This window comes from Opisthorchis viverrini (assembly GCF_000715545.1).
Source record: "Opisthorchis viverrini unplaced genomic scaffold opera_v5_658, whole genome shotgun sequence".
In the NCBI taxonomy this organism is placed as follows: Eukaryota; Metazoa; Platyhelminthes; class Trematoda; order Opisthorchiida; family Opisthorchiidae; genus Opisthorchis; species Opisthorchis viverrini.
The window spans coordinates 10777-30398 of NW_008752330.1; the positions used below are offsets into that span (position 1 = coordinate 10777).

Consider the following 19622-nt stretch of genomic DNA (forward strand, 5'->3'; position numbering starts at 1 on the left):
CATCTCCTTGATCGACGTGGATCACTATATCTTGAATGTCTTAGACGCTGAACCATGCGGCAGCCTCTTTCAGCAAATCCAGTTGTTTGGCATTATCACAATCGAGAGATTCAACTGAGCTCCAGGTGTATCTCTCGAAAAACGAATTTAGTTTGCAAATGAGTGGATATTTGTCAAATCTTGAGTTGTTCGTTCTCAAAGCACGGCCGTCTGCCGAACTAGGCCGTTTCTTTTTATGAATGTTCCAATCTCGAGGTATTTGACCATTAGCCTCCGTCTCAAGACGGGCAGCACAACATTAGAATCGGTGGATTTCTAGCAAATTATGCCCGATTCACTCATGCCCAACCAATCGTAGTGACTCTGGGACGTTTTCAATTGCCTGTTTGTTTCTCAGTTCTTAATCCCCATTTCCATCTAACGAGACGGCATATTTTCGTAGCCATCCTGGGGGTCTGTGATCTGTCTCGGTATAAGATCTTTGCCCAAACAGGTGTGGCCCCAACTAATCCATGATCCGGACAGTTGCTTTACATGCTTTCTCAATCGTTGAGTATTCCTGCTCAGCGTTGATCAGCGTTGACCACTGTCATATTCGGTTAATCAATTCCTCCGGTTTAGGACTGCGCCGATACGGCGATCACTAGCATCCGCTGCAACCATGAATATCTGTTCGGCGCTGTGTGGTTTGTGGGTCAGATGCTGATCCAGTATGCGCGCTTTAACACCAACGAAAGCCTCATATGCCTCTCTGATTCACTACGATTCCCGATGTTGCCTGAGCAAGTCGTAGAGTCAAGCAGAAATCGTATTGAAATCCTGGTTGTGGTATACTGCTCATCCCGGAATCCGCCGTAGAGACCGCTTAGTATTGGGAACAGCACCGTTCTTGATCTTTGCCAGCTCTTGCAGCGAACCAACCGCACGTGGCTCAAGTTATGCTCCATTAGTTTCACCTAACCTCAATCGGGCTGTGGTTATACGAATGAATTGTAGCTCTCCCTTCGGCCTTCCCAAGAACCTCATCTAAATATACGATGAACTTTCAGTGGGCTGTATGAAAACATATTCAAAGTCGATGTGGCTAAAATTGAAGATGCGTCTCTAGCAAGGTTTGATTGACCACGAGAACCACTGAAATTTGAGCAGTGTGTTTGAGTCGACAGACGACACAAAACTGTTCTACCTGTGTCGGCCGACCGGCATATTTTTGGGAGTCCTGTGCACCTATCCTGTACTGGTATGTCAGGTACATAAGGCGTCTTGATGAGTCCACAACGCCTGAGAATCCAGATGGTTTAACCTAAATGCTTTTGGTTTTTACCGAACAATCTTTGAAGGCTATCTTGATGGAAAAACATAACTCTCGCTTTGTGTCGATGGCAAAACACGACACGGACCAGTTGGAATTCAGTTTATGTTGGCGAAATCGCAGAACAGGATGTGTGCCCGTTAGGAGCAGAAGTTGTGGACAGACTCAATGAGGATTTCGGGATTGTATCCGGCTTTGCACAACTCCATTAGATGATCTGTGTGCTGGGATACTTCTGGGACCTGAAGACAGAGAGATAGCAGAATCTTGGCTAGGAAATTAGTGCCAAACGTGGTGATAAATAGTGGGGAAGATTGTCAGGGAGGCACACTGAAGGTCGAGCGGATACTAGGCCTGAGATTAGAAATGATTCACTTACGAGAGGTGTTGGCGTGTATCCGCATGTCTGAATTTCGGACGAAGCGAAGCGTGTTTATGTAAACTGTAAACTGCTACTTAGAAGATTAATGAAACTGTGAGAACAATACGAAACAAAATACGTCGCCCGTTTCGGGGCTCATCAGGTAGATGCATTTAGGATTGGACAGATATTGACAAATGCTCCAGCTTTCATACAAATTTGGTTTCGACAGGGGACACAAGTGAATCACCAGTGATGGTTCGCTTCAACCTAACGATCATCTATAACACATGGCTGATGGGAATTCAGGAAGTGCGCCTACCTGATGAACCCCGGAAAAGCGAAACTGATCGTGAGCTGTCTAAGATTTTCAGCAGTGCTTTCACTATTCCTATTTGTGTTACTGATCCTGCTGTGGTGATAATGATGTATTTGAAATGGCATCGGACGTCCATGATAAGATCGGATTCTGGTTACAACAGCTGTCGACCGTGAATGTAGAGGAATGTGGAGGCCTCCTGATGAGTCCACAAGACCTGAGAATCCCGACGGGTTTACCTAGATGCTTTCGGTTTTACCAAACCATCCGGCCCGGTTGGAATTCAGTTTATTCTGGCAAAATTGCAGAACACGACTTGGAATTCAGTTTATGTTGGCAAAATCGCAGAACAGGATCTGTGCCCGTTAGGAGCAGAAGTTGTGGACAGACTCAATGAGGATTTCGGGATTGTATCCGGCTTTGCACAACTGCATTAGATGATCTGTGTGCTGGGATACTTCTGGGACCTGAAGACAGAGAGATAGCAGAATCTTGGCTAGGAAATTAGTGCCAAACGTGGTGATAAATAGTGGGGAAGATTGTCAGGGAGGCACACTGAAGGTCGAGCGGATACTAGGCCTGAGATTAGAAATGATTCACTTACGAGAGGTGTTGGCGTGTATCCGCATGTCTGAATTTCGGACGAAGCGAAGCGTCTTTATGTAAACTGCATCGTTGTTAGCGGCTTTTCTCAGCTACTTAGAAGATTAATGAAACTGTGAGAACAATACGAAACAAAATACGTCGCCCGTTTCGGGGCTCATCAGGTAGATGCATTTAGGATTGGACAGATATTGACAAATGCTCCAGCTTTCATACAAATTTGGTTTCGACAGGGGACACAAGTGAATCACCAGTGATGGTTCGCTTCAACCTAACGATCATCTATAACACATGGCTGATGGGAATTCAGGAAGTGCGCCTACCTGATGAACCCCGGAAAAGCGAAACTGATCGTGAGCTGTCTAAGATTTTCAGCAGTGCTTTCACTATTCCTATTTGTGTTACTGATCCTGCTGTGGTGATAATGAAGTAACTGAAATGGCGACGAACGTCCATGATAAGATAGGATTCTGGTTACAACAGCTGTCGACCGTGAATGCGGAAAATGCAGGGAAACCGATCGAGACGGTTTTGAGAATTTTAAATCAGTCAGGCAACATGATTTGCTGATAATGCACCAAAGGTATATGAGTTTATCATCCGTACGGGAACTATCAGGGTACAATTCTAATTCAGACAGTGACAGTATTGCGGAATTTCTCCTTTAAGGAAAAATTATAGAGGAGAAGAATACCGGTAGTTCAGAGTGTCGAACCATAGTAGGCTTCAAGGCGCAATAGCCGGATATCCGTCGCAATTCAAGGAAACTACTTGCAGGTAGAATCAAAGGAGTTTTGTAAAAAAGGGCTGCTCTCGTTGACTGAAAATGCGACATTTATACCAGCGCATACACAATCACCAGAGGTTATCAAAACAATGAAACCACGATACACACACAAAGTAAACCGGAGATATTCATATGAACCTACCCAAGTGCACAAATTGTTCCAGCTTTATGCAGCTTGGCCGTCCATTGGTTCGGCAAATTTTCCTCAAAATTGTGCGATTTTGACTAACGAAACTAACGATTGTAGCCAGATTTGCTGACAAGATCATGTTTCACAATATTCCTTAGCAGCTTTGAACACACGGACGGATGGCGGCATGAACGTTTAATTTCAGAAAAAAACGAATGTGCTAGTGGTGTGAGTTCAACATCTGCCCCGAAAATTAATTTGCTGGACTTTAACTAAGAGTAGTTTTGAGACTGAGGCTCGCCTTACGTGAGGTCCTGGATGAATGCATTGGCTATTAATGAATGCATCACGAGGGCAACTTGCCTGCTGAATTGTGAAGCAGTGCGTCCTGAATTGATCGAATACAGCCCGGAAACACATGAGCTCATCCCTCTTGGATAAACCCTTTATTGTTGGCTTATGGTGGGTTGTCACATCCATGACGATGTCGCGAATCGTTTCCTTGACGATGTGGCCAAGCTGATAGAAGCGAGAAGAATACTTGTGGAACATTATAGATACACCAAAACTTTTTCTCGCACGTTAAGACACGGCCGCTAAAATATTCGACTGATGACATTTACCTGCTCCTATGCATCCCCGATAACTATTCCCCACCACACAAACAGACTCATACCTAAGATGATCTTACATCGGGCATTCAGTTTCTTTATTGAGATGAAATGGAGAAGAAAAAGAAAACACGAACCTTAAGTGCACGTTGTAGCCTTCGCCAAGCGACTTCATGTTACTCCTCGACTTCGGCCTCCATCAAGCGTCGAGACTTTGATAACAAATGCGCCTGGCAAGGAGGCTTTCTTTCTACAGCATTCGGTTGGAACCAAGAACAACTGAATTACGCTTATTGTTAGCAGGACCTCAATCAATGACGGTTGGCAGAATCGACATCGAAGACTACTCGCTGTTGATAAGAAATTACACAAAATCACCAGGTTGCCATGGTAACGCGAGTTACTGACGAGATTCATCCTGCTGCACATCAGTTTCGAATACTTAGAACAACACTAAACGTTTCAGGGATTTCGCTGTCTATCTATTATCTATGTAATCAGTTTCGAATACTTAGAACAACACTAAACGTTTCAGGGATTTCGCTGTCTATCTATCTATCTATGTATCTATCTATCCATCTATTGTTCGTTGATCAGATGGCTTTTGATTAGTTCGCCGAGCTTTTCCATTGGCTTGCAAACTTTTCGTAACCTTATGAGGAGACTTCATGACTGAGAATTTGTGTGGGTGCATCTTCCCTGCCTGCATGTTTGGCTACTTCACTTGTAACGAACTTAGTGAAACTATTGGTCCGTTTGTGATTTTGTTGCGTTTTGGTAGTTGTTCCTTTGTTTTGGTTGGTTATCGGGCTTCTAATTTTAGTAGCTTCCTCTTTCTGGTCTTGATCCTCATCGCGTTGTGGTTTGCCGTTCTCGAGTCTCATTGCGTGCTTGCACCGCACTGTTTGCTCCACCGTGACGGTTAATTTCCCTGCACCTGCCTGTTGATTTTCTGCTTTGATTGGGCGCCTCCCCTAATCAAACTGATATATCCGTTTGAACGACTCTTTCTTGCTTCTCGTATGAGTTCCCCGTATGGTCGATTTTGCAGCTCGACTTTCTGTGATTCTGGAGTTCTCTCCCGCTTAGTGCCTGGTAAATCGGATCAATTTCGACGCTTTTTATTAATGGCTTGTTCGTTGGAGTACCACGCTCCCATAAATTCGCGTTCGCGTTTTGTTCTTGCCTGAGCCAGTATGCGGTCGCCGCTCTAGTCGAATTCGTGTCCTTCTTGATCTTTTTTGCGGAGATGAGGGAGAATTGATCGTGGCGAGTATGTGTTCATGTATTCTGGTGGAGAAAGTTTTCTTCAGCCCCGTCAGCTGCCTTTTGGATAGATTCCTTATTCAGGCGCCATTGTGATAACCTTCAAACTCGTGGTTCCTAATCAGCCCTGCGAACTTGGCATCTGAATGAGCCTTCTTGTATTTAACAGTGGATGAAACTCTTCGTTCTACCGCCATGCCGAGTTGCTTCATCATGTCTGGTCCTATAGTTCTCAAGTGGGCCTCCATATGTTCGGTAGCTATTCCCTCGTTTTTTCTAATGTGGTTGTGAGCGTCTGTAATCATGAGTCTAACCATTCGTCGACCATTCTGTCTAGCTAATATCCAAGGTTGTGGATGGTTGATTGGTGGTGGTTAGGTTACGCTATTTGGAAGGACGTGTTTTCGCAAGTATTCTCGGAGGAGAACTGGCGTTCCTGGACAAAATCGTCACTAGAATGCCGAACGGACATCTACAAACTGAGGTCTACAGATAGGCGACACATACGGACCAAATCCTCAGCTACCAAAGCAACCATCCAAATGGCCATAAACAGGGCTGCTTCCGGGCATTTCGCAATCAGATCGAGACACGTTGCAGTGCAACCGAATCCAAGATCAAAGAGAAAAAGCGCCTATACAAATTGTTTGAGAAAAAGGGATACCCGAGTAATTTCATCTGGACAACACTCAGGAAGCCAAATACAACTACAAGCACCTGATCAAACTCGAGAAATATAAACCAAAACGCGATGCGACTCAAGGCCAGAGAGAAGAAGCTACTAAAATTAGAAGCCATCGGGATGACCAATCAACACAAAGGAACACAGACCACAAAGAAACAAGGATCACAATCGGACCAATAGCTTCATTAAATTCTTTACACTCCAAATATCCAATCACGTGAGAAGATAACAGATAGCCTTTGACTGCTATATAAACGCACGGAGGCAAGGAAGAATTACCCACCCAAATGCGCACTGATGAAGTCTCCTCCTATGTTTCCGAAACGCTTCGAGCAAATGGCCAAGCTCGGCGAACAGAACAACAGCCACCTGATCAACTGCCAATAAACTCACCCGGTTTATATGCTTGGTTATTCTGAAAGCGACATTGGCTAGGCTTGAATACCTAGTAGATTGAACCAACAACTTTACTGAAATTCTTCTGTGGAACTTGAAGTTCCCAATCAAGTATTTTCACCCGTGACCGTCGCCTTTCACAAGCAACAAAATACAACTCTCATCTCGATAAATAGACTGATATTCATAACAGGTTGACTTTTAACAAGTGACCCAACTGAATCTCTCCGTGGAGTTTTATGACTCACCCTGTCACCGTATTGCATCACGTGGCCTAACAACGTCTTCCTTTTCACCGCCGTGTATTGTTCATTCAGTGTGCGCTTTTTTATGTCGTTCTGGGCGCGGGTGAAAGATAATGACAAATGGGAGCTGAGTGAAGCAGACACATCAGCATAGGCAACCTCAAGTGTATCCAGCGTGGGCAATACCGTGAAACCACCACTAGAATTGGGACAACCGTGGTATGGAACGACACATACTGCTGGTAAATTAGTGAGCACCCCGCTGTTCCTGGACACCATACGTGGAGATGCAACACCGTCTGATCCCCATGATCGTCATCATCATCACCATCATCCGAACAATCATCACCAAAATCCGGATCATCATCAGCAGCACGCGAATCATTGTCATCATCATCGTCAACATCAGAGCAAAATCAGAGGACAATACTGACCATTCACTGCTGTGCATGCATTATATATTATTTGTAGTAGGAAAGAAAGGATAATGGAACAGGAAGGAAAACCTAGGGCTAGCCTACATCATGCACGCGAGATTCCCATAAAATCGAGGCCCAGTCAGACAATCTGGATAGAAAATGAGAGCTTGAACGGCACTGAGATATTGGTTCATTTCGACAGATGTATTGAGACGAAGGCGTTAACGAGAGCCACCAGCATAACCATCATCAATATCATACTCAGCATCGTTATCACCATCACCAACGTCATCACTGTCAACATCGGTGTTCAACATTGACGCTTCCCTACGTGCATTCAAAATCCATTTGAAGCCCCATTCAAAAGAAAAGAATCAAAACGGATGGGGAATTTATTGGTGCCGGCCTACCACAATCATTCAGATGCCCCTACAGCTCCAGGCAATTACTCAGGAGCATTGAATCGAGAATGATAACAAAAACTACAGCAACATCGATTCAAATACATGATTTTCAGCGGCTTTCGTTAATCACGGTGGAAATCAGGCGGTCTCCATCGTAGATGGCGAATTACACCGATAGCACCCAAACTTGTGTTAGTCGGTTTCATATTCCTCTACAAGATCAGAGGCGAATGTGATTGGGAGGATAGTGAGAAAATTCGGACATACAACCAATGGTTTGATGATTTTGGGGCCACAGGTCGGCCGTGGTGGCTGAATTGCCATAAATCCTCTTCTTGATTTGAAAAAAATAAGAATCAACTGGACAACATCTGGCTGCTGAATATTACCGGACTACCAATACACAACTGACAGGCTTATCTGCGACATTTTTGCTAAAACTTACTCGTTCCGAATCTGTAATCCATTCATACGAGTATTCGTTCGCCAGACAAACATCGATCATCTTGCCAAAAATAGCGCACGAATATTCATCTTCGTTGGCTAAAGTTGTCACGTAGACTCCATGTTCAGAGGTTCAGACAACAGAACAGATAGTATGGGTCAATACCAAAAATGTGTCAAATAGTGAGGTAAATTATCAAAGAAGGCATCGTGTGACTCAGAAAAATGAAGCTGCAAGACGTCCAGAACTACTCAGAAAGTCGCTGATATTTCGTTGACAGAACATAATTGTTTTCGAGCTTCTTGCGGAGAATCAGGTAGACGCAGTCAGAATCAAATAAACGGATGAATGTAGAATCTGTTTATACTCTAAAAATCACTGATGAGAACGTCACAATAATTAGAAAGACAGTTTGATGTGTTGAGGTGTACTTTTTACAAAAGACCCACGATCCATTTATAATCTACAATGAAGGCATCCACTTGGCACTGGTGGTTGCTGCAACGGAACAACAAAATTTCACAGGGGTTGTGCCGGTTACACAATGATTTTCTCCACTCATATAAAGCTGGTTCAGCACCGGAAGCGGCATTAATCGATGNTGGTTGCTGCAACGGAACAACAAAATTTCACAGGGGTTGTGCCGGTTACACAATGATTTCCTCCACTCATATAAAGCTGGTTCAGCAGCGGAAGCGGCATTAATCGATGTGGGCTGGATTTTGTGCTATCATCGGCTAGACGATTCTTGAGTAGAGTCATGGGCTACTTCCATACAAGGATCCCCAACTGACCAAGCATAAACCACGCTTGGAACTTCGTTATGTTTTACTGGTCAACGCCACATTTGAGCCATATACATTATTGATATTCTGAATGCTACTTAACAAGATCCGTGCAAGAATCAGCAAGAAATTTACGCTACTTAATTCCCATATTTGAAGGAAGAACATCTTTAAACATGGAGCCAGATTTGCAAGCCTCCACGTACAGCACCAATTTGTTGAACTTTTTTTTTGAATGCACGTAGGCGAGGGCATCGTGCAACTCCATGGCATACAGCTGTCACAAGACAAGAAGAAAAATTCTCGTGAGCTCCAGACGAGTCACTCGACGAATCAGCCCCCAGTGATTTGGATTCATTGGTTGAAGAATGAGCGACGTTTGTCCCGACTTAGTGCGGATAAATCAGGCTGTTAATTGGTCGCTCGTGGCCGAACGGTTACACGTTGCATCCATCAAGGGCAACACTGATGATTTCCAATAATGATGCAACAGTTCTACATTGCTTCTCGGCTTTCCATCACAGACTGGTTCCTCATACACAAACGCAAATCTTCATACTAATTGACATTAGTGCTTTCGCTCTAGAAGTGAGATTCAGTATGTTGCCTAGTGAGAAATAATTCGACTGACGCGTTCTTCGGATCATCCACGCCTCACTAGTGATCGTTTATGACCAGCTTCTTTGTTAATGGTGTTTACGTTTGTTCAGCATTCTGAGTGGATCAACCGCAAATCATGTGAGTCGAGCGACCCTAAATTTCGTAAAATATAATCTGCGTGAGGTTGTCATTTAAAGCACCTAACAAACATGAATTCCTGGGGATATCAATCTTGAGAGTGACGTACGCACATCGTAGCTTGTGTTCCATATTTCGGTTGATGTGTAGAACAGCATAACTATGAACTCCTTTTTAGAAAGAACTACCCATATCATTGCGCCAAAATGTTTACGTAAGTCTTTTCAATTCGTCCATTATTTAGCTTCCGATTAACAAACTGCGTGTTAAAATTAAATTAACTTACATATCCTCCTAGGAAGGCAATATAGGAAGTCGTACCAAGGCCAGAGAAGAAGATGAACACATTGTCATCGGGACCGCTGTTAGTAGGAAGAAAGGTTGAGGTGGTCTTGAAGAGTAGCTCATTGGGTGGCGCTGTCGCGCATAGAAAAGCACAACAAAAACCAGCGGCAATTAGAAGCATAGCGAACACGTAGTTCGGAATATTGTTTTGTACACGCTGCTGGATATACTTATTATTTAAATTAACTTCCACTTGTCTGTTACTTGTATGGCCCCATAAATACGGGAATGGAACGTCAATTCTTCACACGTCTGTTGGTTAATACTTGTATCACGGGATGAAGTAGCACTTATGGTTTTGAATGCATGAAAGTCGTTGGAAGCAGTTTTCCACTTTAGCTAGTCTTATCATCTTTTCGTTGGAATAGTCACATTCAGCTCGCTCAGAATCAAGCTTTTGTTAGCATGGTTACATGTGTTACCTAAAGTATCTACATAAAGCATTCACTACTGAGGGAAAAGATTATAACAAAGGCGAGGCGAACCTTCCGCTCAAGCTTACCTTTTCATCAGCTTCTTGTTGGCCTCAGGTGTGTTATTGCCTTTCAGCACTTTCACGAAGTTATCCCGTGTGACATCCTAAAACGGATGAAAGTGCATGACCAATTATTCCTGTGGCAATAGTGTTCTTCACATTCAGTATATTCAGGGTAACCATCCATTTGCAATCTAACAAGTAATTGATATCTACGGTCTGTCCTCCAGCTTCACTCATATTATTTCCACGATGGTCGCTGTATGCTGAAAACTGAACAATTCGATTGTTGGTCTGTTTGCCAAACATAGCATCTGGATATGCTCCTCGGGCCTAGTGTTAGTATTTCAGTTGATCATGGACTACGAGGAAGCCCTATCAAGTAGCCCTCATCTCTACCTCAGTGGCTAAGGAATGCAACATACACATACGTGAGAAATAGCCGCTATGTTAAGTGAGTATCATCCATCAGCAGTCAACAGAATCACGGTGGAGCATCTCTTATTTATGATAGTCTTTGGCTGAATGTACTGGCCCGGGATATCACAGGATATTTCCTCGGAGAAAGCCAGTCGGGCACTGTTGATCCTCGTGTACTTTTCATGGTTCTTTTGATAACAACGCTAGCCTACCGGAGAATCCGAAAGCAGAAAGTTGAACTCGGTCATGCGCTGCCCCAGCGTTCTCTATTACCTTATGGCTAGTGTTCGTTCAAGTGGATTGACCATTCTTTAATATAGTAAAACTGATTAATCTGCCCTGTGGTTTTATTCTGTTTTGATCCGCAGTCTCATTTTAATTGCGTCTTGTGTTACACGGTGAACTGATGCGGGAATTTACTTGATTGCTTCGCACCGGAACACGGGCTTACTTTTCCACGGTAGTCAATTACCACATCCCTGTAGACATCTAGGTGATTGTAGTCATTGAACACTTGGCCTTTAAACGGATTTCTGGAATTAAAGAATGAAAACTGGCAGTGGGTCTTTTGAGAGAACTTAACATGTAGGTCGGAAAAGAAGAAATGTAAGGTTCATAAATGCTGCTGAAATTTGGTTGCCGTGCTTCTTTTCGAATACATTTTCCCGAAAATGCGTGCAACCTCTGTCACACTTTCGATTGGGTGTGACTAATAATTCTTTAAGCAGAAATAATTTAGGTAACCTCCAATGATCCCCGTAGAGTGCACGACAGAGAAAATTACAAATTTGTTATGAAAATGTAATCCGTTTCGGTAACTTCACATTCAGAGATTTTCCTCCACTTTGGCCGCTTTAGAAAATGTTTAGCTTTCTAGATTGTCGGCTCACTATTTGTTCCACATCAATAGCCGTTTGATGTGCTAAAACATCTAGATAGCAATGTGATTACGTTCAGTTTACTTACAAATAAAGCGAGGCCATATCATTCTCATCATCATCAGCATCATCATCCTGATCATCACCATCATCATCATCATCACCATCATCATCCTGATGATCATCAACCTGATCATCATCATCATCCTCATCGTCATCAGGATTATCGGAACCATCCTGATCATCCTCATCATCATGATCCTCATCAGTATACTCACCATCATCCTGATCATCACCACCATCATTATCATCATCCTGATGATCATTCGAATCGTCGTAATCATCCTGATCATCAATATCATCATCATCAGCAGCAGCAGCATCAATATAACTAAATCGTAATCTAGGGATCAATGTGATTCATTTTAAACTACGCAAACGAGCGCTCAAATATTACATATCATTATCAACATCGTCGTTAAAATGAATACCATCAACATGTGCTGGTTGCATCAGGGTTCTATGGCGTCTACGGTCATGAAAACGCATCAACCAAAGGAAATCTGCTATGACGGCAAAACCACAAGACGTGTTAAATCCAGACAACATTGCGCGCTTCTAGACTTTACTTTTCAACAAATAGCGAAAATTGTACGCAATGTTTACCTGGGATTGTTTGCAATATCGTCGTAGGCGAAGGTAATTATATTTTCCGGTGGAACATTGTTTTTACGCACGACCTGATACGCGTGAAAAACGTCCGCCTGAATCAGAACACAAATAACACGTGAATTTACGACAACAGGCAGAGTGGTGCATGGAGCCTATAGGTGTTCAGAAAAGTGTGTAAGATAATCCATACCTGGTAGAGTATCAGTTCTTCAAACAGCATTCGGAAGCATTATCCCAAGAACGGGAAGCAGGATTCTATTCTGTTAGGGTTGGAGTGGAACAAAGTGCCCAGTTCAGTCAGGCGTCCGAACAACGACCTCCTCACTGAAGCTGTACAATATTGGTATCGTTTGGCTTAGAAAATACGTCCGAATCTGGCGTTCGCGTGTGTGCTATATAAATAGTCACATTGTGGCAAAACTCAGTGGCAGTAAATTATTACCCCACTGGATCTTAGGAATGGATACACACGCATTGATTTTGTGTAACATTTTCAAATACGATTCTCGTAAAACCCCATGCAAGTTGTAGACGAGCGGACGAACGAATTTGACCAACATAGATTTGTTTAGATATGTATATTACAAATACTTGATCTCACCAAGTACTATAGATTTATCCGCTCACATTGTCTAGCGTGGCCATGACAGCCAATGTTGTTGGTACGTCAGTAGTTTTTGCTGAGTTTTCTGATACCAGGTTTATACAGCAGGTCACAGTATGCTACGGGACTTCTGGGCCCGTGGGGGTTCCTCTAATATGATGAAGCTAAATCCATCCAAGCTACCACCTATCCAACGTGAATCGCAGTATGCACCTCCGTAAAATCTGAAATTATTAGAACCGGAGAATCGACTCCACCCAAAACATAATATCGTTTGCCGACAAGAAAACCCTTTCCTGAAGGATATAGGTGATCATTTGAGACTTAAACCCGTAAAAACCAACGGAAACCTACCTGATGTCGATAATTTTCCCAGGTGTTGGTACCAGCGACCAGGAAAACCCAGTTCTTTGACGGCTGGTTGTTAAATATGGATGACCAATTGTGGACACTGACGCCGTCCAAAAATGCAACGTGATCAATGCAGAACAGGAACGTGACAAGAATCGAACAACGACGCATGATATCCCGGCTTACTTGAAGCTCCTTGTGCCTGGCATTTTATACTGTGCGTTTCCTGTCATTTGAACTTTGCCTAACAAATGTACGAGGATGGTGTGAAAAAAATATCCACCAATTATCTAACACGTATGCGGTACAATGTGTGTGCTAATCGGGTACGGTCAACCATCTTGATCAGCTTGTTCAATGGATGATACATTGGTCAAAGTTTTTTTCAACAATCTATGCATATTGATGATTTGTGGTGTTTTCCAACACAAATGTGGATCATTTGATTAAGCGGATGTGTGCTTCAGAGAGTACTGAGCAGCTAACTGAGTCTGCAAACTGGTTTCACCTAGCGGCTGGATTATGAGTAGCTTTACTGAAAACTTTGATCCATGGGGACATTGAAACAATGTTTAATACTAAAAGGTCATAGTGGAACTGTGTATTCGGCACATTTAAGTTTTCAAGATAAGGCTTGCCAAACTGATTGGACTCAGAATGTAAACTTCTGAAAGGCTTGGTATTTACTTACTGCGTAAATCGTCGGTTTCCAGACACTTCTGGTTGACCTAAGTGAGTGACACCGAAGTCACGCAAAGCTTTTCACCGAGGGGTATCGTTCAACTCCATGGCATACAGCTGTCACAAGACAAGAAGAAGAATTCTCGTGAGCTCCAGACGAGTCACTCGACGAATCAGCCCCCAGTGATTTGGATTCATTGGTTGAAGAATGAGCGACGTTTGTCCCGACTTAGTGCGGATAAATCAGGCTGTTAATTGGTCGCTCGTGGCCGAACGGTTACACGTTGCATCCATCAAGGTCAACACTGATGATTTCCAATAATGATGCAACAGTTCTACATTGCTTCTCGGCTTTCCATCACAGACTGGTTCCTCATACACAAACGCAAATCTTCATACTAATTGACATTAGTGCTTTCGCTCTAGAAGTGAGATTCAGTATGTTGCCTAGTGAGAAATAATTCGACTGACGCGTTCTTCGGATCATCCACGCCTCACTAGTGATCGTTTATGACCAGCTTCTTTGTTAATGGCGTTTACGTTTGTTCAGCATTCTGAGTGGATCAACCGCAAATCATGTGAGTCGAGCGACCCTAAATTTCGTAAAATATAATCTGCGTGAGGTTGTCATTTAAAGCACCTAACAAACATGAATTCCTGGGGATATCAATCTTGAGAGTGACGTACGCACATCGTAGCTTGTGTTCCATATTTCGGTTGATGTGTAGAACAGCATAACTATGAACTCCTTTTTAGAAAGAACTACCCATATCATTGCGCCAAAATGTTTACGTAAGTCTTTTCAATTCGTCCATTATTTAGCTTCCGATTAACAAACTGCGTGTTAAAATTAAATTAACTTACATATCCTCCTAGGAAGGCAATATAGGAAGTCGTACCAAGGCCAGAGAAGAAGATGAACACATTGTCATCGGGACCGCTGTTAGTAGGAAGAAAGGTTGAGGTGGTCTTGAAGAGTAGCTCATTGGGTGGCGCTGTCGCGCATAGAAAAGCACAACAAAAACCAGCGGCAATTAGAAGCATAGCGAACACGTAGTTCGGAATATTGTTTTGTACACGCTGCTGGATATACTTATTATTTAAATTAACTTCCACTTGTCTGTTACTTGTATGGCCCCATAAATACGGGAATGGAACGTCGATTCTTCACACGTCTGTTGGTTAATACTTGTATCACGGGATGAAGTAGCACTTATGGTTTTGAATGCATGAAAGTCGTTGGAAGCAGTTTTCCACTTTAGCTAGTCTTATCATCTTTTCGTTGGAATAGTCACATTCAGCTCGCTCAGAATCAAGCTTTTGTTAGCATGGTTACATGTGTTACCTAAAGTATCTACATAAAGCATTCACTACTGAGGGAAAAGATTATAACAAAGGCGAGGCGAACCTTCCGCTCAAGCTTACCTTTTCATCAGCTTCTTGTTGGCCTCAGGTGTGTTATTGCCTTTCAGCACTTTCACGAAGTTATCCCGTGTGACATCCTAAAACGGATAAAAATGCATGACCAATTATTCCTGTGACAATGGTGTTCTTCACACTTAGTCTATTCACAGTAACCATCCATTTGCAATCTAACAAATAATTGGTATCTAAGATCTGTCCCCCAGCTTCACCGATATTATTTTCACGATGGTCGCTGTGTGCTGAAAAATGAACAATTTGATTTTTGGTCTATTTGTCAAGCATGGCATCTGGATTAGCTGCCCGAGTCTGGTGTCAGTAGTTTAGTTGTACATGGACTACTAGGTAGCACTACAAAGTAGCCCCCACCTCTACCACAGTTAGATAGGAATGCAACATTCGTGAGAAATATCCGCTATCTTGAAGCGAGTATCATTCATCAGCACTCAACTGAATCATAGTTGAGCAACTCTTATTTATGGTATTCTTTAGCTGACTGTGCTGGCCCGGGTTATCACTGATATTTCCGCGGAGAAAGCTATTCGGGCAATATTGGTCCTCGTGCACTTTCCATGGTTCTTTTGACAACCACGCTAGCCTACTGGAGAGACCAATAGCGGAAGGTTGTGCTCCCTCAGGGGCTGTCTGAGAGTTCTTTGTGACCTTATGACTGGTGTTCGTTAAAGTGGATTGACCATCCTGTAATATAGTAAAATAGATTGATCTGCTCTGCGGTTTGTATTGTGTTTTGCTCCGCAGTGTCATTTAATTACGTCTTGTATTACACGGTGAACTGATGCAGGAATTCACTTGATTGCTGCGCACCGGAACACGGGCTTACTTTTCCACGGTGGTCAATTACCACATCTTTGTAGATCTCTGGGGTGATTGTAGTCATTGAACGCTTGGCCTCTAAACGAATTTCTGGAATAAGAGAATGAAAACTGGCAGTGGCTCTGTTGAGATTTTAACATGTTGGTCGAATAGAAAGAAATGATAGGTTCACAAATGCCGCTGGAAGTTGGGTCTTGTGCTTCTTTTCGAATGAATATTCACGACAATGCGTGCAACTTCTGTCACACATTGGATTGGGTGTGACGAATAATCCTTTACGCAGAGATAATTTAGGTATCCTCCAATTATACCGGTAGAGTGCACAACAAAGAAAATTACAAATTTGGTGTGAAAATGTAATGCGTTTCTGTAACTTCAAATTCGGAGTTTTTTCTCCACTTCGGCTGCATTTCAAAATGTTTAGCTTACTAGATTGTCTGCTTACTATTTGCTTCACATCAATAGCCGTTTGATGTACTAAAGCATCTAGATAGCAATGTGATTTCGTTTAGTTTACTGACAAATAAAACGGGGACATATCATTCTCATCATCACCATCCTCATCATCATCATTTTCCTGATGATCATCATTCTGATCATCACCATTCTGATCATCATCATCCTGATCATCAGCATCATCATCGTGATCATCATTCTGATCATCATCCGAATCGTCATCATCATCATCCTCACCATCATCCTGATCTTCATCCTCATCATCATCATCATCATCATCTTCATCGTGATCATCGTCATCGGCAGAAGGAGCAACATTAAAACGACATCTAGATATCAATGTGATTTATTTCTGTCTAATCAAGCGAGCACTCAAACTATTAAATACCATTATCAATATCGTTGTCGTCATGAATATCATCAACATGTGCTTCTTGCATCAGGGTTGTGTGGCGTCTACATTCATGGAGACGCATCAACCAAAGAAATCCGATATGACAGCAAAACAGTGAAACGTGTTAAAGCCGAACAACGAAGCGCATTTCTACACTCTATTTGTTATCATATTGCGAAAATTGTACGCGACGTTTACTTGGGATTGTTTGCAATATCGTCGTAGGCGAATGTAATTATATTCTCCGGTGGAAAATAATTTCCACGAAACAAGTAATGCGCGTGGTAAACGTGCGCCTGAATTGGAACACAAGGACAGGGAATTAAGGGTGAATTGAGGCAGAGTGGGGCATGAAGTCAAAATGAGTTAAGCAGAGTGTCGAAGATAATCCATATTTGGTGGAGTATCAGTTCTTCAAACAGCATTCGGATGCATTATCCCAAGAACAGGAAGCATGATTCGACTATGGAAGGGCTTGTGTGGACCAAGCAGCCCCATTCATTCAATTGTCCGAAAAACCACCTCCTCACCGAAGCTGTACAAACTTGGTTCCCCTTGGCTTCAAAACTAAGTTGGACGAACGAATTTGACCAAGATAGATTTTTATATGTTTATTCCAAATACTTGATCTCACCAAGTTGTATAGATTTATCCGCTCACATTGCTTAGCGATTGCGGTGCTCTCGCCGTGACAGTCAATGTTTTTGGTACGCCAGTCGTTTTAGTTGGGATTTCTGATACCTGGTTTATATAGCAGGTCACTCTAGGCTACGGTCCTTCGGGGCCCGTGAGACTTCCTCTGATAGGATGAAGCTACAATGTCAGGTCAGGTGATTATTGGTGGCTTGAAAACCATCGAATTCCTGTTTGATACAACACCATACCTTCCACTCGCAGGCCGTCAGTTCACCTAACATAACGCACCATAAATCACTTATGGGTGACGATGTCGGATTCCGATTAACGTGAATCACACTACGCACCTCCGCAACATCTGAGTTTGATAGGACGGAAGAATCGACGCCACCCAGAACAAAATGTCGTTTTACGACAGTACTAGCAACGAACTGTGCGCTCACTAGTTGTGGCTTCTGTTTGCCGCCTTTTAGATTGAAATATCATAGTCACGGAGAGAACGAGGTAGGACAAAACTGTTTGGGGAACCATTAATGCAAACTTACACTTTGAAAACCCTTTCTTGCGGGATTTTGGTGAACTTGTGAGCCTCAAACCAATAAAAGAGCAATGGAAACCTACTTGATGTCGATAATTTTCCCAGGTGTTGGAACCAGCGACCAGGACAACCCAGTTCTTTGACGGCTGGTTGTTAAATAGGGTTGACCAATTGTGGATACTGACACCGTCCAAACATGCAACGTGGTCGATGCAGAACAGGAACGCGAGAAGAAGCGAACAACGACGCATCATATCCCGGCTTACTTGAAGCTTCATGTGCCTGGCATTTTATACTGTGCGTCTCCTGTGAGTTGAACTTTGCCTTACAAATGTATGACTATGGTGTGAAAAACTATCCACCACAAATCTAATAGGTCTGCGGTACAAAGCTTATGCCGATCGGGGTATGATCAACCATTTTGATCAGCTTGTTCAATGGCTGATCATTTGCTCAAACCTTTTTCAACAATACGTGCACGTTGGTGATTTTCGGTCTTTTCTAGGACAAATGTGGATCATTTCGTTGAGCGCCTGTGCGCTTCAGACAGTAGTGCGTAGCAAACTGAATCTGCAAGCTGGTTTCACGTGGCGGCTGGCTTCTGAAAACTATGATCTAGGGGCGACAACAATACGGTTTTTGTATTAAAACGTCACAGTGGAAATGTGTATTCGGCAAATTTGTTTTTGCAGTGGGTCAAGATAGGTCTTGACAAACTGATTGGACTCTCAAATGTTTGATATTTACTCAATGCGTAAAACGTCGAGTTCGTGACACTTCTGGGTGATCTAGGTGAGTGCGTAGCGAGATTTTCTTTTATACTGTTTTGATCAGGAAGTGATGATCGACTCTTACAAACCATATAAGCTGAAATTAGTAATGATGCTCTAATGGTAGTTTTTGTATTGATGAAAATACACTTTAGAATTCGGAAGGCTCATCTGAACGCGGAAGCCTGTTTGGTTTGTGGGCGTCTGGAAGCGAATTGAATCGATGTGTTTTCAATAACAATTTGATTTTCACGGATTCGTGCAAAACGCGAACTTGTCAACAACCAGGACGAATCCACTGACTCTTCGGCCACCCCTGGTGCTGCTGCTGGTTGCCTGCATGCTTACAGCGGAATGACAATTCTAGATCGATGACTGCGACAAATGTCCTGCGGGTATGCTTAAGAGTTCTGAAGAATACATACTCTTTATTTTCAATATGATTGACCCACTCAACTCACTCACATTCAGATGGAGTGAACACTCGAGAAATCCGGTGTAACGATGACCGGATTCCTCAAATCTATTTGCAAATGCCCTAAACCTTCTGAGGCTTTCAAACGACTCAAAGACCGCTTTCGGGAAAACACCGTGAAAGCCAGAAAGATCCGGTTGCCGGTTGGATGCTGAGACAGTCAAC

General features: G+C 43.0%; 1 protein-coding gene across 1 annotated transcript; it reads right to left on the reverse strand.

Moving 5' to 3' along the window:
- Positions 1-2357: 2357 nt before the first annotated feature.
- T265_11945 (hypothetical protein) lies at positions 2358-18490 on the reverse strand (the record flags this gene model as incomplete). Its single annotated transcript, XM_009178789.1, has 10 exons — positions 2358-2459; positions 3819-4031; positions 6719-6808; positions 7984-8043; positions 8935-9045; positions 9793-9868; positions 10354-10430; positions 11198-11279; positions 12291-12388; positions 18296-18490. 10 exons carry the CDS (start codon positions 18488-18490, stop codon positions 2358-2360), a joined length of 1104 nt encoding a protein of 367 aa, XP_009177053.1.
- Positions 18491-19622: the final 1132 nt, after the last annotated feature.